At 44.6% G+C, this 26,023-nt stretch overlaps 1 protein-coding gene across 4 annotated transcripts in view; it reads right to left on the bottom strand.

Annotated features, from left to right (window-relative positions):
* Nucleotides 1-25,268, bottom strand: part of STON2 (stonin 2) — a gene marked incomplete at both ends in the record, with an annotated part of 99,905 nt that extends 74,637 nt beyond the window's left edge. For 2 of the 4 annotated variants that reach the window (XM_084239577.1, XM_084239579.1), the window contains 2 exons: nucleotides 22,807-23,091; nucleotides 25,181-25,268. In XM_084239577.1, the coding sequence (XP_084095703.1) occupies nucleotides 22,807-23,091; nucleotides 25,181-25,268 (373 nt within the window). The remainder of the gene's footprint in view (nucleotides 1-22,806; nucleotides 23,092-25,180) is intronic. The other 2 variants (XM_084239578.1, XM_084239580.1) reach the window with 1 other exon arrangement.
* Nucleotides 25,269-26,023: the final 755 nt, after the last annotated feature.

Below are 26,023 nucleotides of genomic sequence, written 5' to 3'. Positions count from 1 at the left end.
TTCAAAAACCACTTTGGAAAATTCTTTTTTTTTTTTAAATCAAGTTTACTAATGTCTCCAATTTGTCCATAGTTAATTGCCTACCACATGGTTTCTCCATGGTATTGCATAAGAATCTGATTGCAAATTTAATGCTAGTACTGAAAACAAGTGCTGAAAGAGTTTGGACAGGGAAGGAAGGAGAAGAAATAAATTAACATTTGTTAGTTAACATTAAATTAACATGCCATGTTAAGACATCTTTACAAATGTTATCTCATTTCACCCTTCAATCCTGACCAGGATTTTACACAGAGGGAAATAGACTCAGAGAGATTAAGTAGATAGAAAGTCAGTTCGTATGGCTAGAAAATTAAAACTGTAGAGCTTGGTTGGGAAATAGTAAGAGAAAATTTGTTGTAGAGCAACCCCGATACAAAATGGGGTGCCTGACTGTGGGTCCTCACCTGCGCGCTTAAAAGGACTTATCAGTGCTCTACTGGAGGCACACGCGAAAGGTCAATAAAAGGTTTATTTACAAGGGAAGAGGAAATGAGGAAATGTACAGCTCAGGGAGAAAAGTGGGAGACAAAGTTTTAAATGCGTCCTACCCGATCCGCCGATCAGGAATCCCAAAATGGCACCCTGAGAGCTGGCCGCAAGCCAGGAGCCGTGAAGCCAGGAGGCGAGTGATAGCGAGCCCCCCAAGGCCCACGTGTTTGGTTTTTATACCCAACCTGGCTGCCCAACTCCACCCTCAGGTCCCAGCCACCCTCCCTTTGGTGGTGATGGGATTTGTCTTTCCCAATGTCCTGATGGCTTTAGTCTGGAGTGGGGGTGGGGTCCACAAAGCCTGTATGGGATTAGTGCAGTACATCATTTCCCCCTAACAAATTGAGCTTTAAGAGGGAAGAAAGATTAATAGTAAAGTTTGGGACATAGTATCAATACAAAACTACAGAGGACTTTCATTCGATATTTTCTTAGGCATTTAGAAGACATTTAGGACATTTCTCTGGAATGCTCACAGCTCACACCCCCCCTTTCTATAAAAATGTCACTATCTCAGGGAGGAATTCCTGATTTGCTCCAAACACATGAGGCCCTGTTTTTGCTTTATTTCTTTTTAGCATGATCACTGACTAATGCACTACATACACAATGTCTTCCCCTCTAGAATTCAAGCTCCAAGTTTCTTGGAGGGAATTTTGATCCATTTTGTTTTCTCCTGCACCCCCATTGCTAGAACAGTGCCTGATGCATAATAAATATGCATTGGTTATAGCAACAGAAATACCACAAACCATTCCATAGCAAGTTATGTTAAATATAGCTTGTTTAAACTTGTAACTATAAAAGCCCCATATAAACATGGAAAAATAAATAACAACAACCAAAAAAAAAAGAAAAGAAAAGCTAAACATGGAAAAGCTAAACCTAGGGCACTATTTCCTGAAGTATAGTAGACACAACTCTGAACTACTGTGGAAATAAAATTAAGATATAAAGCCAAAACTCAGGAGTCTCCTTAATTTGTTCACAATAGTCAGGATGTAAAAATCAGTTTTTTTCCTTCTGTATATCATTTTTTGGTTCCAGCTTTTATTACATCGCTCATAATTCTTTACTTTCTTGCTTGCCCTATAATGTAATTTAAATAATGTTATTATAATTTACTTAATAAGTCTCTTGTGAAGAAAGCGAAGGGCAAAATACCTAGAGTTAGCCCAGGAAGGGAAATCTAACAGATTTAAGGCTCAAAGTCAGATATCCCAAAAGTCTCTGTAAAGGGCAAATTAAGAATTCCCCTTTCCACCCAGCTGAGGGTAGCAAAGAAGACCCTGTGCTTTAACACTGGATACAAGGTAGAGAAAAAACACCTCCTGAGAACTTACAGTCTCAAGTTGTCCCGCATGGGGGCTTGCAACTAAATCTACTTGTGTGGCCTAAAAAACCTCTAGTCTGAAAACTTGGCCAAAGTATTTTCAGGTTGGTGGTCACCTCAAGCACCTGGCAAAAGCACATACTAATCCTTTCTATAGGAGAATACCTTAAATCAGCTATACCAGAGAGAATGTTCTTTAGCTGATATGCACATGGTAATAAATATCAAATAAAAATACAAAATATTTAAGAAATCAAATCACCATGAATAAGAGCCAGCAAGGTGTGCAGAATGGGTGTAGGGTAAAGAAAATATCAGGCTTTTCTGCCCTCCCGCCATCAGGATAGATGATGGATCCTTGTCCTGAATGCATGCCTGATGGCAGGCACCTGGAGTAGGGTGTGGGCATAGGTAGATGGGATTCAGCTGAGCTAAGACTGTGCTTTTAAGGGTGGCATCTCGGGACCCCAGCAGCAGCAGCAGCAGCAGCAGCAGTAGAAGCCGAAGCCGAAAGAGAAGCAGAGAAGCAGCAGAACGAACTCCAGAGAGCTCAGACAGAGTGAAGATTTGCTGGGGGCTGGGAGGCCTGCCAACCTCCCGGCCCCCCAGCACCCCTGCCTGCCATATGCCTTGTGAACCCCATTAAAAAACCTGCAAAACTACTGAGGACTCTGACTCCTCCTTTACCTGGTCTGCATGGGATCAGAAAACCTGCACTGTGTCCATTCCTGCCCTTACAATTGGCGTAGTCAGCAGGATCCATGCAGACGGGTATGGAGCCCTCCGAAGACCTGGAGGGACTAAGGAGAACAGACTGTTTGCCTGTGATGATGCTGGAGGCGCCATGGTGGCACAGAAGGTGGACAACGTCCACGAGCTACAGGATGAGACCTGGCGTGAAGGAGACGTCCGAGAGGACCAGCCAACGACACTGGAAAGGACCAGCCAACGACACCGGAAAGGACTATCCAATGACCCCTGAGGCAGCAGGCCGTTGCTGAAGCGGGGAGAGGCCAGTGGACTTGAACTGATGGACTGATGGACTGATGGACTGACAATCCCGCCAGAAGGCGGAGGACCTTGGCAGGTTATGTTTTTTTTTTTTTTTTTTTGAGAATCTGGGGGTGGCCAGTGGGCCTTGATGGCCAAAAGCAGCCTGTGTATGCCCAACAGCCAGGTGGAGGAGAAAAGCCAACTAAGAAGGCAAAAGCTGGTACTGATGCTAAGTTGAGAAGCCCTAAGCGGCTGTTAAGCAGCCTGGGTATGCTGAAGCCCTGTGAGTTTCGTAAAATCACCTGTGGGTGATGCCCTGCTCATTCTTGAGTGAGGGTGAGGAGCTGAGGAACCTGTCCTTGGGGGACGGGTGGGGAACGTGGCTTGGGGTGGAGCCCAAGCCAAATGTAGAGTTTGGATCCCCAACCCATGTGCTTGTGCAGTGGGTTGGCCTGAATGCAGGGGTCTGCGAGTCGCATGGGTGGCCATGAAAGCCGAATGTTGGAGCGACTGCAGACAGAAACCCTGAGGGTTGGCGATTACCCCCAACAGAATAAAACTGCCAATCCCAGAGCTAGTGCATCCTGGGGGTGGATGCTGTGTGTGCCTTGTAGCCGAGACTACAGCCAGAGAAGGCCAGGAAGCCTGACGGCTCCTGGTGTGTTATAGTAGATGCTGTGAGTGATTCCCCTCCCTCATATGAGCAGGGCCTTTGGCAGCAGATTTGGTGGCTCATCTGCTGGTACCAATGTCTTTTGCACTTGGTTGGTGCCCTGCCTGGACTTATTTGTGTTCTGTTGTATTTTGTTATATTGTATTTTGTTATATTTGATGTATTTGTTTTTGTGGGCCATGGCTGCATTGTTTGTTTGCTTAGAAAATTGTATATATATATGTATAGACTGTATGGCAGAAAACCCTGAGGGGGTGGACTGTAGGGTAAAGAAAATATCAGGCTTTTCTGCCCTCCCGCCATCAGGATAGATGATGGATCCTTGTCCTGAATGCATGCCTGATGGCGGGCACCTGGAGTAGGGTGTGGGCATAGGTAGATGGGATTCAGCTGAGCTAAGACTGTGCTTTTAAGGACGGCATCTCGGGGACGCCAGCAGCAGCAGCAGCAGCAGCAGCAGCAGCCGAAGCCGAAGCCGAAAGAGAAGCCGAGAAGCAGCAGAACGAACTCCAGAGAGCTCAGATAGAGTGAAGATTTGCTGGGGGCTGGGAGGCCTGCCAACCTCCTGGCCCCCCAGCACCCCTGCCTGCCATATGCCTGGTGAACCCCATTAAAAAACCTGCAAAACTACTGAGGACTCTGACTCCTCCTTTACCCGGTCTGCATGGGATCAGAAAACCTGCACCGTGTCCATTCCTGCCCTTACAGTGGGGAAAGAAGATAGAAACAGACCTGCAAAGAATTCAGCAGTAGAATTAAGCAAAAAATATAAGTGTGTATAATAGACTTGATGTTGTTTTTGGAGCCAGTGGGTGTGGAGTGTGGGGTCCTTGGGTTCCCCCCCAGGAAAGGTGTCACCAGAGCTCCCCTTTCAGCGGCATGCGGAGAGTTTCCCAGGCACGTTTCTCCACGAGATAGAGACATTAGTTATATTTAAAGAGCAGGTTTATTAGAAAAGGGACAGAAGAATAAAGGACACTTGCATAGACACCTGCCCCAAATGGGACAGGTTTGCTGAGAAAGGCCTGCATGGTTGCAGGCAGGGGGCCTTGAAGAGAGCTGCCTCTGCTGAGGGAGGTAGTGAGGAGAAGCCCGGGTAAGTACAGGTCACAGGCAGGCAGGAAGGCTGCTGCCCTGCAGAGGGAGAGAGTAGGTGAAAAGAAGAACCTGCATAGTCACAGGTTGGCAGAAACACAGCTGCCCCGTTGTGGGGGCAGCATTAGGTTTTATCATCTTCTTTCGGTAGGGAGGGGCTCATCTTTGTGGGTGGATAGTTTGTTCCTTAATCTTCATTTCTTCACCTTCAGGTCTGTGCTCCTGACACTCCCTACAGCACTCTGATACCTGCTTGTTGGTGCCTAAGGATCTTATTTTCTGTAGCTGGGCTTGCTGGCTACGTTAATCCCTTCTCCCCACTACTTCCTTGAGTGAGACAGGTTCCTGATCTGTGGCCTCTCCTTTTTTATTCTTTGTTCCACCAGGCTTAAGGACATTTAAAGAAGAAAAGAAATGAAAATGAGAAAGAAGCATAGAGAATTGAAAGAGAACTACATGAATTTCTGGAAAAGGAGTTAACTACAAATATAAAACTGGACAGTATAGAGAAGCAAAAAGATGAAAACATGAAAAACAGGGTCTAGGGGGCCTCCCTGATGGCCTAGGGGTTAAGCCTCAGTTCGATCCCTGGCCAGAGAGGTGACTCAGCAGCAGACCTCTCCTGTCTCGCCCACTGCTCCCCTCAGCAGTTTATTTCAGCACATCTGCCTGTTCTGCTCCCCACTCTGTCTCTGGTGAATCCTCTTGATGGAGGACAAGAATAGAAAAACTGGAAAGGAGGCCTCACAAGACTAAAACCTGACTCACACAAGGAGGTGGGGGTCGAGGGGAATAACAGGACCATTAACCCAGCTGTAGAGGTCGTGACCCTTAGGCATCAGCGCCTTGTCACAAGGCCTGAGACCCAAGCAGGATCAGATGCTATAGGAAGTGGAGCACAGATCTGAGGGTAAAGATAAGGAGATTGGGCCCACCCTGGAATCCCTGCCTGATTTTGCCTAGTTATCCCAAATAAGCAACAAACAAGCCACTCGGAGTGACCCCTCCCAAACAGAAGGGGAGTCTATCAAGGCAGTCTCTGCACAGGCTCGGGGCAGCGATCCCACTGCCCACCTGTGACTATGCAGGTGCTTTTTACTAACTCTCTCTCTCTGCAGGGCAGCAGCCTCCTGCCTGCCTGTGATCTGTACCATGCCAGGACTTCTCTTCACTGACCTCCCTCAGCAGAGGCAGCTCTCCTCAAGGACGCCCACCTGTGACCATGCAGGCCTTTCTTAGCAAACCTGTCCCTTTTCCTAATAAATCTGTTCTTTAAATATGACTAACGTCTCTGTCTCATGGACAAACTTGCCTGGGGAACTTGTGTGCTGCTGAAATGGGAGCTCTGGTGAAACCTTTCTCAGAGTGAACCCAAGGACCCCGCACTCCACAAAACTCCATCACTCTTAACCCCCCCACACCTCTGACCTGCACCCCAGTTCTTCTACATGAATAAATATTTTTTTAATGTTTAAAAAAAAAAGAGGGCCTCCCTGCTGGCCTAGGGGTTAAGTCACAGCACTATCACTGCTATGGCTGTCACAGGGCAGGGAGAGGGGCACCCCAGAACCCCCAAACCTGCCTGCTCTAAATAGGTTCTGCCATCCGTCTTGCATCCACAAGGAACTCCTAGAAATCAACAAGGAAGAGACCACAAGAAAAAACTTGAACAGGCATTTTCTGAAAGAAAAAATATTCAAATGGCAAAAAAAAATAATAATAGATGCTCAACCTCATTTGCAATCCAAGAAATGTAAATTAAAATCACACCTGCTGTTATAGGGCAACCCCGATACTGAACGGGCTGCCTGGCTGTGGGTCCTCACCCGCGCGTTTAAAAGGGACTTATTAATACTCCACTACAGGCACACACAAAAGGTTAATAAAAGGTTTATTTACAAGGGAGAAGGAAATAAAGAAAATGTACAACTCAGGGAGAAAATGGGTAAATAAAGTCTTTAATGCGTCCTACCCGATCCGCCAACCTGGAAACCCAATGGCACTCTCAGAGCTGGCCGGACGCTGTGAGCTGGCGGAGAGTCAAATGGGGGACCCCTCCAAAGCCCACGTGTCTGGCTTTATACCAACCTGGCTGCTTAACCCCACCCTCAGGTCCCAGCCACCTTCCCTTTGGTGGTGATGGGATTTGGAGTTCCCAGTGGCTTTGGCTTTGGCCTGGGGTGGGGGTGGCGTCCACAAAGCCTGTGTGGAATTAGCTTTAGGACATCCTTTCCCCCTAACACTGTCATCACTCTTCTTCCTTGCCTTTCTCCCAGCCTCCCCATGACTAAAATAGGAGAATATGACAATCCCAAGTGTAAACAAGTTAATGGGCCTGCAACATCTTTTACATATGCCTGATGGGGGAGAAACTGGAGCCACTTTTGAAAATGGCTTGTTGTTATCTGATAAAGTTGAAGATAAGCACACACAACTGCACAGCAATCCTCCCTCTGACATTTTTATATAAGCGAGCCACTTGCACATGTTCACCAGGATGTATGTTTTAAATCATACCAAAAAAAAAAAAAAATGCTCTGAGAGCATCCTCTCAATTGCCAAAAATAGAACCAACCCAAATATACATCAGTAATAGAATGGATAAATAAATCATAGTATATCACTATACTGTAACACAAACTAAGGAGCTGTTGCTACAGGTAATGACATGGAAAAAAATCCCATGAATAATGTGTTAAAAGTGCAGATCGCAAAATATACCTACAGTATTATTCTATTTGTATAAAGTTCAAAAACAGGTTAAATTAATTTTTATCATTCTCAAAGCATGTGTAGGAGTGAAACTGTTAAGTAATGTCGTAAAACCCTGAAGGTGGGTGATGGAAGAGGACAGAAAGGGGACATCTGGAAAAAGGACATGACCTGCAGGAAAACATGGGGGTCTCCAGCTGATGATAAGATTCTATTTATTCAACTGGGTCATGGATTGTACTATTGTTCTTTATAACAATGTACATTTTAAATATGTTCCTTTGTATTTATTCAATAGATAAAACAATTTATTAAAAGCACATATCAAAAGACTCCCTTTACTCAGAAAGCAAGCCATTTAGATTATTTCTATTTTCACATTGGCTCTTAACATTTTTGGATAAAACTTCAATGCTTCCCTTGAAGGAGAAACTAAGAATAATATTTCTGGGAGAGGCAAAATCCCTGCATCCCACAAAGTGTTCTCATTAGGTCTAATGCACTTCATTTATTTATCAGCTTAGAAGTCTTGAATGAATCATTTTATTTAGGTTCTGAATTAAATGTCCTCAGGCCACAAGATCACTTGAATTAAGTGGAAATATGGAGCTTGAAGCTCTCTCTTCTCCCGGGGGCCAGACCTTTGAAAGCTGGGCCAGTCACAAGCTACTGTCATCAAGATGCTTCAGAACCACAATCATCCAGCAAGGACTAGAGAATAAGGAAAAAAAGAAATCTGCCTCCTATGAAGCTATGTGCAAGGATTCTGGATCCAGACTGCCAGGTTCAAATTCCTGATCCAGGCCTGCAGCCAGGGGCAACCAAGTGACCCAATCCACCTGCTCTGTGTTTTCATTTGTAAAATGAGGCTGATAATAGTACCCAACTCATAAAGGGATTAGGTTAATCCTGACATAGGACTTGGAAAAGTGATTAGTACAAAAAGTATTGAAAGGGGTAGGTGATAGATATTATTTCCTGATGTATATATCATTATGTCTAAATCTACTTCAAATCTCCACTTAGATCTCTGGCTTTATACATCTGAAACTAAGTTCCTGTTATCCCTTCCACACTGGCTTTGCATCTTTTCAGGTGCTCAGAGTGAAACCTTTGAGTCATCGATTCTTTTCATATTTGGTCCATCATGTCTTCTTTTCAAAATAAATCTGGGTTCCAATTACTCTCTCTGTCTCCATGCTACTGAAACTGGAGAACCCCCCTCAGGTCTCTGGCACTTGGCCCAGAGCACTGCTTGCAGGCAGTACAAGCAACAGCCAGTGGTAGGCATTTTACTGCCCACCGCTGGTGGCCCCACTGGGGCTCAGGCTGTGGGCAGAGGCCAGCAGTGATGGTGGACAGCAGTGGTTCCCCTACCACGCCCACCCCAGGGCATGCAGCTCACCGGTACCACAGGGCCAGCTCCAGCGCTGTGGCTCCCTCCAGCTGCAGGCAGTGGATTTGGTGCCTGCATTGTGGAATGGATCAAGTGCAAGCTATGAGCAGATTGCTGCCATGGGCCAATTGACCATAGTATTGAAGTTGGTCTGATCAGACTTGTGTGTGTGTGTGTGTGTGTGTGTGGTGGGTGGGGTGGGGCGTGGGGGGTCTGAAAAGGAGTTTACAAGGTGGGAGGGAAGCCAGCCAGCTCTGGACTCTCGCATGACAGCTGGCCTCCGTACTCTCAGGCTCACTCACACTCCCACTCAGGCTGAACTCTCTGAAGCTCACACTCACACTCTGAGACACGCTCGGGTGCCGGCACTCCGCGCCGGCATTCTCAGACTTGCTCAGGCTGAATTGCGTTGGACTGGATTCTGGCACCCCTGCACTCCTGGGCCTGCTCCCCAGCTGCACTCCTGCACTTGCTGGGACTTTGCTTGGGACACTCGGGACTGGACACTTGCTCACTTGGACTGGATGTCCTCAGATGCATTGAGAAGCCAAAAAGCTTTGCAGAGAAGCCAAAGAGCTTTGCAGAGGCCGGGGCCCCTGCCTGTCTCTGGCCTGCCTTTGACATCATCTGCCCCACCAGACAAACTCTCCCATTTCTTTTATTTACCCTGTAGGCTTAACAACCTTTTTACATTTCAAGGAAAAGAACACACTGAGAAAATAGCACCAGAATGGCTGAACTCTAGGTGACAGCAACAGCAAGCGGGAACCAACTTAAGTCTCCCCCTTAAATCTCCAAACACTTGTGTCACAAGGATATCTTCATCTCCTCTTCTTCCTAATTCACTCCATCCCAAGTACTCATTATTTGCAGTTTCTTCCACCTGAAAGTGTAGCAGGGTGGTCCCCAGGGAAAGGGGAGCTTCCAGGTTTCCTGCCCACCCAAGGGAGGGTGGAGCTGGGCAGGGAGGAAGAGATGCTGGAGAGGCTGGAGAGGAGACAGGAGGTGGGAAGAAGAATGGAGAGCCAGGAGCCCTGGAGAAGGCACATGGAGCAGAGAGACATGTGAAGCAGCTGCTCTTTCTTCTAGGTACTGGATTGGTTGAAACAGATGTGGGTGAGAGTCCCTGGGGAGGTTAACAATGGCAAAATTTATCTTGGATTTGATTTTCCTCTTTTCCTCCCAGACTTCTCTGGCTGTTTCTGACTCTTTTCTATGGGTCCCTGACGGAAGGTGCTTTAGACTTGTGGCAGCTTTCGGCTTCAGTGGCCCTGTTTTGGGCCAATCCTGTTTGGCTGGGCATCTACCCACAAGAGGATGGGTAACTTCAGGTGCCTGATTTGGAAATGTTATTCTTGGGCTTCCCCTGGTTGAGAACTGGGCTGCGAAGCTGCCCGCAGCCTCTGCAGCACCAGTTCGATCCCCGGCTGCCAGCAAGGGTCCCACATAGCTCAATAGACCTCTCCTGCCGCCCTCTGCTCCCCTCAGCAGTGTGCTTCGGTCCTTCTGCCTGTTCTGTTCCCCGCTCTGGCTCTGGTGAATTCTCTCCCCCTCCCGACTGTACCCAGTGCTTGTAAAAATAAAAAATAAATTAAAAAAAGAAACTTTATTCTTCCCCCTTTCAGTATTGCACACTAATTGTATTAAAGTTCCTTTCCACTGAAGGTCTTATGCACCAGAGTATGTTTTGTCTTGATGCGGCGGATGGCAGAACCTATTTAGAATGGGCAGGTCGGTGGGTTCTGAGAGCCCCTCTCCTTGCCATGTAACAGACAGTTCCTTCCACTATTTCTGCAAGGCTCTCTCCTTACTCAAAATTTACCAGAGTGACTCTCTGACCTTTAGCAAAATTTCACATCATCTTACCGTCTTCCCTTTTGTTGCCTCATTTTTCTCACTTTCCCATGTACCCCATTATCTAACACACTTACACTGTGTCTAGTCCTTCATCATGTGTGCTCTATGGCCTAAGAACATCTCGCCTTTACCCCTGACTCGTGCATGGTGGGGGAGGAGGCTGAAAGTTCCATTGTCTGAATGAACTTACAGGTTGTCAGCTAAAACAATTGATATAACAAATTTTATTATCTTTTGGGGCCCTGGGTTGATTAAGATTTTATTTTATTTTATTTTTTAAAGATTTTTTTTATTTATGCATACAAGAACTGGGGTGTAAGCCAGAGGTGTAGGGGGTGAGAGGATTCACCAGTGACAGTGAGAAACAGAACAGGCAGATCCAATTGAAACACAATGCTGAGGGGAGCAGCAGGCAAGGTAGAAGTCTATTGCACCATGTGGGTTGCTCCCTGGCTGGCCTGGAATCAAACTCATGCTGCAGTGGCTGCTGATATCTTGATAGTGCTGTCATTAACCCCTGTGCCACCAGGGAGGCCCCTGATTAAGATTATAAATAGCGGGCCTTCCCTGGTGGCGCAGGCGGTTGAGCACAGTGCTGTGAAGCTGTCCGCAGCCTCTGCAGTGCCGGTTCGATCTCCACCGGCCAGTGAGGGTCCCACATGTTGTGGCAGACCTCTTCTGTTGTGCCCACTGCTCCCCTCAGCAGTGTATTTCGTCAGTCTGCCTGTTCTGTTCTCCACTCTGTCTCTGGTGAATTCTCTCACCCTCCCGCATCTGGCCTGTACCCCGGTTCTTGTATAAATAAATAAGTAAATCTTTAAAAAAAAAAAAGATTATAAATAGCCATATACACTTGGATGTCAAGTTTACAAACATTTTAACTTCTACTTCCTAGGGCTGATTTTTCTAACGTGGTAACTATGCCCACATAAGAATAAAAACCAGAATTAATTTCATTCTTCATTTTAGAGTAATGCCAGTGGCTTTCCAGAACCGACTCAGAGGAACTCTTGCTCACCCCAGAGGGCTTCACTGGTAAGAGACTGCCCAAGTGTTAGGGAATCTCAGTTTGGGGAGAACAGGGACTATGTCCAACTGATGTAGTGAGAGAGGATAGGTCCCTCTTCCTGCCCCACCAGATAAGCTTTCCTCTCTGTTGCATTTAACAAGTTTGTCTTCTTGCATTCTAAGGAAAAGGACATCCCTAAGAAGATAATAAGGAAGTTAAACATCAGGTGTTAACAAAGCAAGCCTGCACCCACCCAAAATCTCCACATGCCTGCATCAAAAGTACATGCCAACCAGTCCCATCTCCCCTTTGCAGACCCTTGCCCATCTCCCTTTAGTTTTACTCCCTTGTATAAATACCCCTGCAAGCTGCCTAAGAGCAGGACAGTGGTCTTTCAGACACAAGTCTACTGTCCTCCTTGGTTTGCTGACAAATTAAACTACTTTTTTTCTTCTGAAACTGTTTCCTTTTATTGGCTAAGGGAAACTGAGGCTGGAGTTTGGTATCACAACTGTCAGAATTACACCAGAACCCAAATATATTTTGCATGAATGAGTTCATTAACGCAGGTGTTAAGCAGTTAGTGGGTTTTTTTTATTTTAATTTTTTTAAAGATTTATTTACTTATGCAATATAAGAACTGGGGTACAGGCCTGAGGTGTGGGGGGTGAGAGGATTCACCAGAGACAGAGTGGGGAGCAGAACAGGCAGATTTACTGAACTATACCACTGAGGGGAGCAGGGGGGCGAGACAGGAGAGGTCTGCTGCGCCATGTGGGTAGCTGGGGATCAAACTGGTGCTGCAGCAGCTGGTGATAGCTTGATAGCACTGTCTTTAACCCATGCACCACCAGGGAGGCATAAGCAGTTTGTGTTTTGAATCCCATACTGAGGTTGGGATTGGTTACAAGACCCCCTGAGTGAGTGAGAACATTCTCAGGAAGTGAATTTGGAGTTTTCATCAAATATTTTAAAATCCCCTTCAGATAACTAGAAAAAAACTTTTTCCAGAGGCCTCCCCACCAACTCACTATGTCATAATGGTAATTTCAAGAACAACAAAAATATAATGAATAGTTTTAAGTGTATTTTTTAAGATAGCCCGTAGAAAAAGTATATATGTATGTGTGTATGTATTAGACATATGTGCATATATAAGTGTATATATTGTGTGTACGTAATCACGTTATATTGTGTATATATTGTGTTTGTGTGTATGTAAGTGATACATGTATACCCATATACGTATGTGTGTATGCTTTGTGTGTCTTATAATGGGAAGTCAAAAGCTGATAATAAGTTGTTAGGGGGAAAGGATGTCCTGCGCTAATCCCATACAGGCTTTGTGGACTCCACCCCCACTCCAGACCAAAGCCATCAAGACACTGGGAAAGACAAATCCCGTCACCACCAAAGGGAAGGTGGCTGGGACCTGAGGGTGGAGTTGGGCAGCCAGGTTGGGTATAAAAACCAAACACGTGGGCCTTGGGGGGGCTCACTGTCGCTCGCCTCCTGGCTTCATGGCTCCTAGCTTGCAGCCACCTCTCAGAGCGCCATTTTGGGATTCCAGATTGGTGGACTGGCACAGAACAATTTCCACAAATTAAACTCTCTTAGCAAGTCACTACAAACAAATTACACACAAACACACAGAATCTTCACAAAGCCCAAGCCAGTTTTTCAACAGCAAATCGACATGAAACAAACACACTAGAGAAACCAAAAATCACATTTGCGCTTATGGTAGCCAGTGCCATAGGGAAGCCCAATTTCCCCATGGGGCTGACTAACCATGGATGGCTCTGTCCTAAATCACGTTGGACGCCAAATCTGATATAGGACAGGGAGAGGGGCAGCCCAAACCCCTCAAACCTGCCTATTCTAAATGGGTTCTGCCATCCGCCGCATCAACACAAAACATATGACAATTTAATGGGAAGGAACTTTAATAAAAACTAGGAAACAATACAGGTAAGGCAAAGAGTCTAGTTTCTAAATGAAGCACCCAAAGTTACCCATCCCCTCGTGGGTAAAAGTCCATCCATATGGGATTGGCCCAGAGCAAGGCCCCAAAGCCTGCCACAAGTCTAAAGCATCTTCCAGTGGGGACCCACAGAAAAGGGTCACAAACAACCAAACAAGCCCGGAAGGAAAAGAGCAAAATCAACATCCAGATAAAAGCTGCCATTGTCACCTCCCCATGGGTCTCACCCACATCTGTGTCACCCCGTCCACGACCAAAAAACAAGCGCAGTTTCTTCACGTGTCTCTAGGCTCCATGCGCCTCCTCCAGGTCTCCTGGCTCCTTCCTGCTCCTTCCTCAGTCTCTTCTGCAGCTTCTCCTCTTCCTGCTCAGCTCCACCCTCCCTTCGGTGGGGCAGGGAACCTCCCCCTTTCCTGGGGACCTCCCTGTTACAGATCGGGTAGGACTCATTTAAAACTTTGTTTCCCACTTTTCTCCCTGAGCTGTACATTTCCTCATTTCCCCTTCCCTTGTAAATAAACCTTTTATAAACCTTTCGCGTGTGCCTGCAGTAGAGCATTGATAAGTCCTTTTAAGCACGCGGGTGAGGACCCACAGTCAGGCACCCCGTTTTGTATCAGGGATGCTCTACAACAAAGTTAGTAGATAAGAAATGAGCATAATGAAGAGGAGGATGTCTAGGTTGTTAAACAAATTTCACTTCACTGTGAACTTTGTTGTTCCAGCTAACAGCTCTTTGTCCCCATAAAGGGGAAGTCACTTAGCCATTCTGCAGTGGGTTTCATATACATCTTTCATCTTTTCATTCACTAACTGGAACAATGACTAAGTGAGCACTTACTAAGTTCCGCGCTCCATATTCCATGCATGAATTGAAATTAATGTTCTAGACAAAGTCCCTTTCCACTGGTGAGGAAGAGGTGATAACACACAAAGTGTGTAACTAAATTTCAGAAGATAGAGAGAGATTTCAAAGACATTTAAAGCAGGAAAATGCTGGTGGTTGGGAGGTGACACTTGAGCAGAGCAAAAAATGTGAGGGAAGAAATCCGGGGAACTGCAGAACAGAGACACATAAATGACCTTGTTGGAAACAGCTGGAGAGGTGGATTGGAATAGAGGAGAGCCTAGTGGTGAGGGGCAGAGAGCGCCTCAGGCTCTGACAAAGAACAACTCAATTATAATTCATTCCTGAGGATATCACTATCTGAGATGAATTCCAGAAAGGACATTAATTACATTTAAAAAGCAGAAAAGAACAAGTCAAGGTATTAAAAGAAGATAAAACCTCCTCTGTTGAGGAGGGAAATACATATGCATGCCAAATGCAACGGATCTTGTCTATATATTCACCAAAGTGTTGGGGTGTTACTGCACCCCCATCACCACTCATCCCTAGCAGCCAGAATGAAAAACATAATAGAAATTAACCGCTGGGCTAATCTTCTCCAGTATCAACTCTCTCAGCTGCCATCACTGCCTTCCACTTAAGTGGCTGACATCATCTCTGGTCCTCCCCTAAACAAGTGGCTCTTTCTCTGGTTCCTGATAATTAGCTTCCCCAGACACAATGGGTAGTCCTTAACCCAAGCTTTTAGGGAAGACATTTGAAGCACAAGTGAATACTCCAGTCTTGCCTGGGCTTTGGGACAAATGATCCGGAAATGAAAGTTTTTTTTATGCTTGCAATTATGCATATCCTGCAGTATCTGCATAATGGGTCCAATTCAGCTTTGACCTTGCCACAAAATTCCCAGGTCCATGGAGGAAGGTCAGTGCATGAGTGAACAGGATATTAGTGCTGATAATATTTCATGCTGGTATCAGTGCCTAAATTTTTTAATTTTGGGAATGAACTTTGCTTTTCAATTTATCTGCATGCATTTGTTAACATGCTTTATGAACACACACACACGTAAAATGCACTTACATGAAATCAGCCTTTGCTGTGAGAGGATTTTTAAGAAAAAGATTTTAGGGGACAGGCAAGTTTAGTGCTACATTCTTTCTGGTGCATGGTAGAATTTTAAAGGCAGAGGAGGGAAAATGCCAAGCTAGGACACCTTTCTGTAATTAGGGATACTCAGAAACATTACTGCTGAAGGACCTAGTGTGAAGAAACTCCACCTAGGTTTGGGCTCATTTTAAAAAAAGTGTTTCTTTAGAAAATGATACAAAAATTCAATTATGATTTGAACAAAATTTTGGTAAAGATTTTGGTTCTGCTCATGATATAGCAGAATATTTATACATTTAGTTCAGGATTCAGAAAACAAGTTTTCAGTTAAATTTCTTAACATTTTATTTTACAGTGTAACCTAGATCAATTGTACAGTATTGAAGGACAGGCCTCCAAGATGTCCAGAATAAACCTTCTCAAGTTGGGTCACTTTGGCATGTAGATTATTTGGAAAAAATGTAAATTGAGACCTGCAGATTCAAAAGAAATTTTTACCACTCCCTTGACTACCTAGAAGGATAAAAACTGGGAGTATTAACCACAATCAGGATTTTTACTAGAAATAACCTATTGGAGAAACCTATCCACATGGCAGGACAAGCCTGTAATTATAGAACATCTGGTCTTTGTCATGAGTCACCCTCTTGTCATCTCCTGAATCCTCCTCCTCCATTCCTGAAGCCCCAGGCTTACCCATTCCTTAGCTCTGAAGAATATTCTTGTTTTGCCCCATTTACTTTAGAATTTACATCCATGTAGAGGCTCCATACATATATAACTAAACATGTTATTTTCTTGTACTAATCTGTCTGATGTTCATTTGATTGCTCCACCAGCCTGAGAAGAACCCAGAGGGGTAGGGAGAAATCTCCTCTCCGCCCCTACAGCATCTTCAGACTGGAGATGGAAACTGTATTCTTGTGGCTAACTTAAGTCTTTTTTTTTTTTTTTAAAGATTTATTTATTTATTTATACAAGCACTGTGTACAGTCAGAAGCGCAGGAGGGTGAGAGAATTCACCAGAGTCAGAGCGGGGAACAGAATAGGCAGACTGGTGAAATACGCTGCTGAGGGGAGCAGCGGGCATGGCAGGAGAGGTCTGTCACGCCATGTGGGACCCTCACTGGCGGCCGGGGATTGAACCGGCACTGCAGAGGCTGCAGGCAGCTTCGCAGCCCAGTGCTCAACCACTGCGCCACCAGGGGAGGCCCTAACTTAAGTCTTATGCTTAAGTGTTGGATAATTAAAATTCTACTAAAAATCTTTCTACAGAGAATATTTGTCAACACGACTTGAGTCAAAGTAGTCTTGTCAAGTCAGAGATATGGACTCCACATTTGGCTTCCACTAACTTTCAGGAGTCTCAATGGGGAAAACAAATTTTAGAGATGATTCAAGGGGCATGGTTTTATATGCCCTCTCTTTCCTAGAGTGGGTGCCTAGGGGGGCATTTCTCCATGCTATTCGGGATCTTCTAAGGTTGGAGAGATGAACAGATTAACATCAGACAGATTAATAGGAGAAAAGGTCAAAGGTTAGTGGCATATAAGGAGATTTTACACTGTGATAAATTCTACACTTGATCTTAGCCAAAAGGCCGAGAAGCGATTGTGATAAATTCTAAAGACTAGTGGAGTAGACCTGAGATATTTATTCTTGTGTTTAAAGATCTGAGCATCAAAGAAATGGAACACTCTACATGTTAGGCAAGAAGGGGTAACTTCACCCTTTATCTGAGAATAAAGGTAAGATTCTTAGAGAGGAAATGTTCAATGATAAAGCTATAACAGGATGAGACCCCTACCCCCACGTACATTCTTCGAGGTCATAGAGCAGGAAGCAGTGATTTCTTCTATTAGAAAAAAGGCAGAAGTTTAGGACACCATTGTCTCTTCTTCAATGAGGTAAGGGCAAAGGACTTAGAAGCAAGGACAAAAGCTTCTCTTCAGCCTCAAAGGATTTCATTGCTCCTAGTTGAAAATACTCTGCATATTGAGAAGGCCAGTTCTGAGAATCTTGGGTGGGTTGATTTAGGCACCTTCATTAGTATCCACAGGCCCACAGAATGGATGCCAGTTCTCTTTCCTACATATGTGGTTATAAAAAGGCTTTGTCATTCAACTGTTACTGTTCACATTTTTTCTGAGCAAGATCATGCATCTCCAATCATCATGACACTTACTTCAAATCCTGTCCTACTTGACATTCAAAAGAAAGTTGTTCCCTGCATGGATTAAGCATTTCTGGAGTTGTTTTCCCCACTATCTGTTGCTCCTGGTTATTCATCACCCTTGGTGTGCATAATCAAAAAAAAATAAATAGCCAGGTCACCAGGGTGGGGACGACTCTTCTGGCTCCACTAAGTCCCTTAGTGCAGCTTCTAGCATTGAAATGCCACCAAAATAAGAGATTTATGGTGAACGACAGCCTCTTTGTCCTAACTCCACTGTGCCTACAGTCTCCTTGCATTTTAATTAAGGCAATAGGGCATTCCCATTCCAGGCTGAAATCCAATGCTCCCATGGCTTTTTTCTTAGGTGGCATAGCTTGAAAGAGAAATTCTTTTGTTTTTTGCTCCTCTTCTGTCAGAATATCTGTGAAGAGCGGAGGAATGGAGGTTGGGGAAGGAAAAGGAGCACCCCAGCATTTCTCCACCTAGACTCTCCATGTGTGCATCCATGCAGGCTCCATCCTTTCTTTCCAGCTTCGCAAGCCAGGATGTTAAGTATGGAACAGCTGGCTAACTAAGGCCCCAGTTTGTGCTCCCAGAAATTCAAATGGGACTTGTTCTAAATAGTCCCACTTAATGCCCCTTTCTTTTTTTTTTTTTTTTAAGATTTATTTATTTATGCATACAAGAACTGGGGTATAGGCCAGAGGTGGTGGTGGGGGTTGCGGTGAGAGGATTCACCAAGACAGAGTGGGGAACAGAACTGGCAGACTGATTGAAATACACTGCTGAGGGGAGCAGCGGGCGAGTCAGGCAAGGTCTGCTGCACCATGTGGGTGGCTCCCTGGCTGGCCGGGGATTGAACTCGTGCTGTGGAGGCTGCAGATAGCTTCATAGTGCTGTACTTAACCCCTTGTGCCACCAGGGAGGCCTTAATTCCCCCTTTCTTGTCCTTTCACTATTTCTCTTAGGCCAAGATCATGATTTTCTCATGAAAGAATATTTATAGAGAGGCACATGGGATAGTCCAAGATACACATTTTTCCCTTTCTCCTGACACAAAGATATGTGATCAGAAAGTGCTGAGCATTTAATAGAATCAAAAGGGACATGGGGAGTAAAATGGGAAGAAACTAAGAGTTTGCAAGTACATTATAGGAAAGAATTAGTTTGTTCTGATGATAAGTGATGGGAAGGCTGAAGTCAAATATCAGTTTCCATGGAAACTTTTTTCCTGGCTGAGCTTCACATCCTGCAGGCATGGTGGTGTAACCTTTATAAAGCTTACAGAAGACCGTACACTTTGGAGGTGAAGTGCCTGCATACAACATGTGCTTAATCAATGGCCTGTGCTACTCCCTTAGCCCAGACTGACTTGCTCAGCTTTATGCAGATGGCTCCATTTTAAAATTTTGGATACTTGTTATAGCAACTAACCATGGTGGCTGAACAATTTATCAAAACGTGGTGGTCTAAAACAACAGAAATTTATTCTTTCACCATTCTGGGAGCCAAAAATCTGAAACCAGAATGACTCGGCCAAAAAGGAGATGTCAGCAGTAGTTCCTCGAGGCGGGAATCTGCTTCTCATTTCTTCCAGCTTTCAATGGCTGCTGCCACTCCATGGCCTCCTCACTCCATCTTCAAGGCCAGGATGTGCAAATGCCTTTCTGTTCAGGCTTCAGGTTGTTTCTCTCTGTGGGCAACATCTCCCTCTATCTTCCTATCATATGTGAACGTACTTAAGACTATTCCACTATGCAAAATCTTTAATTTTTCTTTAAGATTTATTCATTTATACATACAAGAGCTGGGGTACAGGCGAGAGGTGTGGGGGGTGAGAGGATTCACCAGACACAGAGTGGGGAACAGAACAGGCAGACTGACTGAAATACACTGCTGAGGGGAGCAGCGGGCAAGACAAGAGAGGTCTGCTGTGCCATGTGGGTCAGCTCCCTGGCATGCTGGGGATTAAACTTGTGCCGGGCTGCAGTGGCTGCAGATAGCTTCATAGAGCTGAGACTTAACCTCTTGCACCACCAAGGAGGTTCCCTCAAAATCTTTAATTTAATCACAACCTGAGGACACTTTCTCCACATACATTTACAGCTCCCAGGGTCTAGGTCCTGCTTTCTTTGCAGGCCTTTCCTTAGCCTATGGCACTATGAAAAGTTAGTATTATTGAAAGAGAAGGAGGCACCTGTTACTGCAAGAAGCCAAACTGTCTTTCTGTGAGGACTCTTGCTACAGACACCTTGTTATATTGTCATGCCTGCTGTTATGCATGTGATATTATTGACAAAGTTCATGAATCTAAACCTTCTTATTCAAATTAAAACCTAACTTGGGGGCTGTCTGCATGACCTATGTCAAGTGGATTGAAGCCTACTTTTTCCTGCTTATCACCTGGCATTAGTGCTAGCTCCCTACTGAAATCCACGGAGTTGCCTATGTGGGCAAAGTGAGTCTGGGCAGATGGAATACACCCTGCAGACTTCTATTTAGGTTGGCTGATGGGTTAGTAGGGACTTTGATACAGACTTGGGATTGGACCCTAGGAATTACTACCCTTTTTGCCACTGCACTGTCACTCTGCCCCCTGTGGTTCTTGGATCCCTAGGTTAGAAGCACTGCAGAATTGGGGCTGGCCCTACACATAGCTTATTCCTGCTTCTTGACTTTACCCCAGGCCTAGAGACTGCTCAACTCCACAAGGTTAAATTTTCAGTCATGAAAACAGATGAAATCATTAGTATTTAAACAATTCTTGCATCAACATGATGCTTTCATGCATTTGAACGCTGTCATTTCTTGATTTGTTCTCTAGTAATATCAATAAATCCCCTATCTCTAGTATAACGAGGGTTAGGACTAGGGTGAGAAAAGTGAAGTACGCATCTCGGGTAAACAGTTGAAGAAAGCACCAAAAAGTTCAGTAATCAAATAACATTTAAAATGCAATACTGAAAATTATCCATAAATAAAATTTTATCAATAAATAAAATTATTGGAAACTGGGCCTGGATTAGGGTAAGGCAGATGTGGCATTTCGCAGTCACACAACTGTCGGTTGGATCTTTCATTTTTAATACTGTTATTTTGTTCATCAAGGATTTTTTCAGCATTATTTTGATTTTTAAAAATCATCTTAAAATGATTTTTAATCAGGGTCTCCCTGGTGGTGCAAAGGATTAAGATGCAGCATGTGAAGCTGTCCGCAGACTCTGCAGTGCAAGTTCGATCCCTAGCCAGCCAGGAGCAACCCACACAGTGCAGCAGACCTCTCCTGTCTCGCCAGCTGCTCTCCTCAGCTGTACTTTGCTCAATCTGCCTGTTGTGATCCCTGTTCTATCTCTGGTGAATCCTCTCACCCCCCACACCACTGGCCTGTATCCCAGCTCTTATATGTATAAATAAAAAATGAATCATTTAAAAAAATGATTTTTAATAAAACAATTTAAATTCAATTTTTTTAAAAAAAATTATTCATATCCCCAGTTAGTCACAGAGAATATTAAAAGTTGTACGTGAGAATCAAGATTTAATAAAATTTATCATCTTTCCTACTTCACTGAAAGTAGTAAGTGAAGTTGACCTTTTGAGTATGAATACGTAGTGGCCAGAAGTTCTACTCACCATCACTTTTGTACCATCAATGTCAATGCCAATGTAAAGAAAAAGGAAAATACCATTCTAGGATTAGGAAAATAATTTTGACCCCACAGACCCCTTGAGAGGGTTTTGGAAAAACCTAGAATCCACAGTCCACATTTGTTGAACTGCTGTCTTATGTAATATGTTGTTGTTTTTTTTTAAAACTTTATTCATTTATGCATACAAGAACTGGGGTACAGGCCAGAGGTGGGAGCAGGGGTGAGAGGATTCACCAGAGACAGAGTGGGGTGCAAAAGAGGCAGATGTACTGAAATACACTGCTGAAGGAAGCAGAGGGTAAGACAGGAATAGTCTGCTGCGCCATGTGGGTTAGGAATCGAACTCGTGCTGCAGAGGCTGCAGATAGCTTTATAATGCTGTGCTTGACCCCTTGCGCCACCAGGGAGGCCCAACATGTTTCAATAATATGTCAGAACCATAATCAGTAACAATCCGAGATCCCCAGTCAGATGGGAGAAACATGATTATGAATAATCCCACAGTTAGCTTTGCAAAAAAGTAGTGGTGAAGCACTGGAGCAAACTGGCCCATCTATCAACAATTCTGTTTACCAGAGAGAAGGAGGAAGGAGCTGGGGCTAAATCTGGTGAGGGGATCAACTGGATGTTGAAGGATGGAAACTAGACTTCTGCTGGGGAACATCATGCAGCATGTACAGATGTTGATGCATAAGTCTGTACACCTGAAATCTACCCAATGTTATAAGCCACTGTTACTTCAATATAAAATATTTTAAAAAGCACTGAACACCAGACCCAAAGAGTATTCAGTAAATACAGCTTATTAAATTATTATTCTGTGCTGATCCCCTGCCCACATGTATGAATGCTTCATCAGTCTGCTCTCTTGCCAGTGTTATATGTTCAATAAAGGTCCTCACTCCTCTGGCTTCACCAAACATCCCAGAGCAGCTTCTGGCCATTTAAATGCCATGGAATAAGAGAATGATCATTAACAACAGCCCCCACTTCTGAAGATTTAAATTCAAGAGGTCTGGAATGCAAGAATGTCCACTTAACTGGTGACCCTGTTAGAGAAGGTGGGTGCTCCACACTTTGAGAGACATTCATTTCTACCTGTAAAGAGCTTACAGCGTAGGTACTGAGTAAATACAATTCCAATCCCTGAAACATAAATAAATATGCATACTTCCAACAGCCAGGGTACATAGGTAAAAGGCTGGATATAGCATAGAACTCATAAATCCTTTCATTTCTTTACATTCACAAAAACTAGCTACTGAATTATGCCACGAGATCTTTGCCTGCTTGCGCTCGCTCTCTCTCTCTCTCTCTCTCTCTCTCTCTCTCTCTCTCTCTCTCTCTCTCTCTCTCTGTTCTTCTGGAGCAGGTAAAGCAGACCTGTAGTGAACAAGCATCCTTGCTGAGCACAGACCCAGAACCCTTCTAGCCTCCCACCTGTCCTACCTGTTTCTTTAGGAGGCGGTGATGTGCTGCTCCAGGGCGTGTCATCTTCAAACTGAACCCAGTTGCTGATGGCCGAGGCCAGATCAGGTGCGGACTGCTCAGGGCTCCCAGGAGGGGAGGCTGCTTCAGAGATGAGGCCCATCTTTTCAGAGGCATCATCCTGTTCCGAGGGGGAGCGGTCCTGAGCACCTCCATCTGCCAGGTGGCTGTCCCCGCAGGAGCTCTCAGACTGGTCTGAGGAAGACGACAGTCCTGGAAGATGCTCTTCAGTGCCCCCTGAAACAGACACCAGACATCACCATCACATCATGTGAGAAAAGCCATTCTTCATAATTGTCTCATGGAGGCAAAAAGCCAAGCTGGACTAGAACTGACCACAGGAATCATTATTACTAGGGTGAGGGTGAAGAAAGAGCATTCCCACCTGTGCGCTATGCTAAATAATATATACAAACCTTAACCTCAGTGTGTCCATCAATAGCATCCAGACAAGGTGTCATGTTCACTAATTCTGTGTGTGTGTGTGTGTGTGTGTGTGTTCATTATTCTTACCTCAGCATCTACTCCAGCTGTTCGAGGTCACAAACAAAAATGCTTGGAGGCCAAGCAAGAACTATAACTAAGTTGACTAGCACAGACAAAAGGCAATAAGGACTGTTGGGGACTATAGCTAAACAAGAGAACTTCTGTCTGAACTGAAGGCATTCAAATTCAAACATTTAACTGTGCAGTCCAAACTACACACATCTGCAGACCACACTTGCAAACGCTGCATTAATGTGGCATAGGGGCTCCTCTCTAACTCTGGGTAACACTATTTGTCCTTGGATATTTAACAGCCTTCAAAATTCTTCTTTACAATGAATTATATTCAATTGGGATGGAGGCTACACATTCCATTTAAATGCCATGGAATAAGAGAATGAGCATTAACAACAGCCCCCACTTCTAGACCTGTGCGAAAATTCTAGACCTGTGTGAAAATTCATCAACTGCACATCATAAATGGCCAAATTCACTGTATGAAAACTTAAAAAATAATTTGAGGCACTAATACAAAACTCCTTTCTCTCACCAGAATTCAAATAAACTGATCCATCTACATGTAATCAAAGCTTTTAGACAAGCACTATCTGAAAGAATCAAAGGTGAGCCACCTATGTAATTTAAAGTTTTCTAGTAGCCACATTAAAAATGTAAAAGTTGAAACTGTGTTCAATAATAGCTATTTCAACCTAGTTTAGTTGACAATTTATAATTCCAACAGGTGATTAACATAAAAATTGTTCATGGAATATTTAACTTAGTAGGTTGAAATTCAGGGGTGGGTATTTTGCTCTCACAGCACATCTCAACCAGACTCGCCACATTTCAAGGCCTCTCAGCCACATGGCTGGCATAATGGACAGCACACCAGTGAACTCATACTTCCCAGGTGTTGATATGAAGTAGGTTGATTTTGGTTGGCAGTGGCAGCTGCAGCTGAACAGAACCCACTGACAAGGCTCTGTAATTAACTCCTATTTTCCCTTGACCAATGTCCTGCCCACTAGTTCCCTGGAAGTCAGTTTGGCCATCTTCACTGTGCCAGACACTGTCCTAGGCACTTGACATATTCGTTCATTATATCCTCACAACTACCATGAGGTAGGTACTGTGATTGTCCCTATTGCACATGTGAAGCCCAAGCAACCTGGCTATGACATCTGCAATTTTTAACAATCAGGCTTTAAAATCTAAGAAAATCCTGGGCCTCCCCGGTGGCGCAGCGGTTGAGCGCTGGGTTGCGAAGCTGCCCGCGGCCTCTGAGGCGCTGGTTTGATCCCTGGCTGCTCCCTGGCCACCACAGGAGGGTCCCACATGGCGCGCAGACCTCTCCTGCCGCCCGCTGCTCCCCTCAGCAGTGTACTTCGGTCCTTCTGCCTGCTCTGCTCCCCGCTCTGGCTCTGGTGAATTCTCTCACCCTCCTGCGCTTCTGACTGTACCCAGTGCATGTATAAACAAAACAAAGAAAGAAAGAAAGAAAGAAAAACATGCCTCTATTAAAAAATAATAATAATAAAATAAAATCTAAGAAAATCCAAATTTCTGTGGGAGTAACAATCAAAGGTTGGAGTATATAGTATTGCGTAAATACGGAGTTTACCTGTCTTGGAAGAAACTTGGTGTTCCCAGGCTCTTGCTTGGGGGCCTAAGGCATCTAAGATGCTTCCTCCAGGTTTCTGTGTCAAAGAATCTGCACCTCAGGAAAGTAATACACTGTCTCTTTTTTTTCATACTAAGATCCCACCCAATGAATGATGAGGTAGAGGCAGGCAAGGTTCTTTGCGAATCTTTTCACTAAGGAAAGGAAAACACATCTTACCCTCAGAAGGGCCAGAAAAAAGTGGCTCTTCATTGAAAGAGACCCACTCTGACTGGTGGGTGGCAATCACACGGTCCACAGTCGTCATGCTAGGAAGGTGCTGGTCATCTTCACACTGCTAACCTCAGGAAGACCCCAGAGTAGTGTCTGGAGTGGTGGGGTATGGTAGCACGGTGAACTTGGGCCTGGTTCTGTTAGGGATGTCTTGCAGAGGGCTAACAAGAAGATTAGCTTTTCTTGCCTTCAGTTAGTTTGCCAAGAAGAAATCTGTTTAAAAAAAATAATTAAAATTAAAAAAGATAATCATCACATTATACTCAATATACACAGACTTTCTCCACAGCCCACAAGGAGGTCTGGATGGTTTCCAAATTGCCTTACTTCTTTCGTCCTGTCTTAGCTCCCCATCCCTAATATAGAACTATCTGCCTTCAGCATTAAGATCTTAGTGCAGGTTTTCCCCACTATCTGAACGTAGAGCATGCCTGTTAATTCGGTATGGCTTCACATGGCAGGAGGGGTTGCTGAGAATGCTATTACCATTGATATGTATGGAGAAAATTTTTAGCATTTCTATACTCAAAAAATAACATATCAAATCATATCAAATAGGAACATTCTACTTTCATGGCCAGGGGAATATCTGTATAAGCGTGTCTTTATATTAGACCTGCATATAATCACACAAATTTCAGCAATTGGATTCCCAAATTTTCCCAGTAAAACAAATACTAAAACTTTCAGGGGCCTCCCTGGTGGTGCCAGGGGTTAAGACGCAGCACTATGAAGCTATCCACAGCCACTGTAGCACAAGTTCAATCCCCGGCCAGGGAGGTGACTCAT

The sequence above is a fragment of the Talpa europaea genome (genome assembly GCF_964194135.1).
Source record: "Talpa europaea genome assembly, chromosome: 8".
NCBI classification, from domain to species: Eukaryota; Metazoa; Chordata; class Mammalia; order Eulipotyphla; family Talpidae; genus Talpa; species Talpa europaea.
The sequence above is the reverse complement of the archived record's forward strand: the minus strand, read 5'-3'. Positions and strand labels throughout refer to the sequence as shown.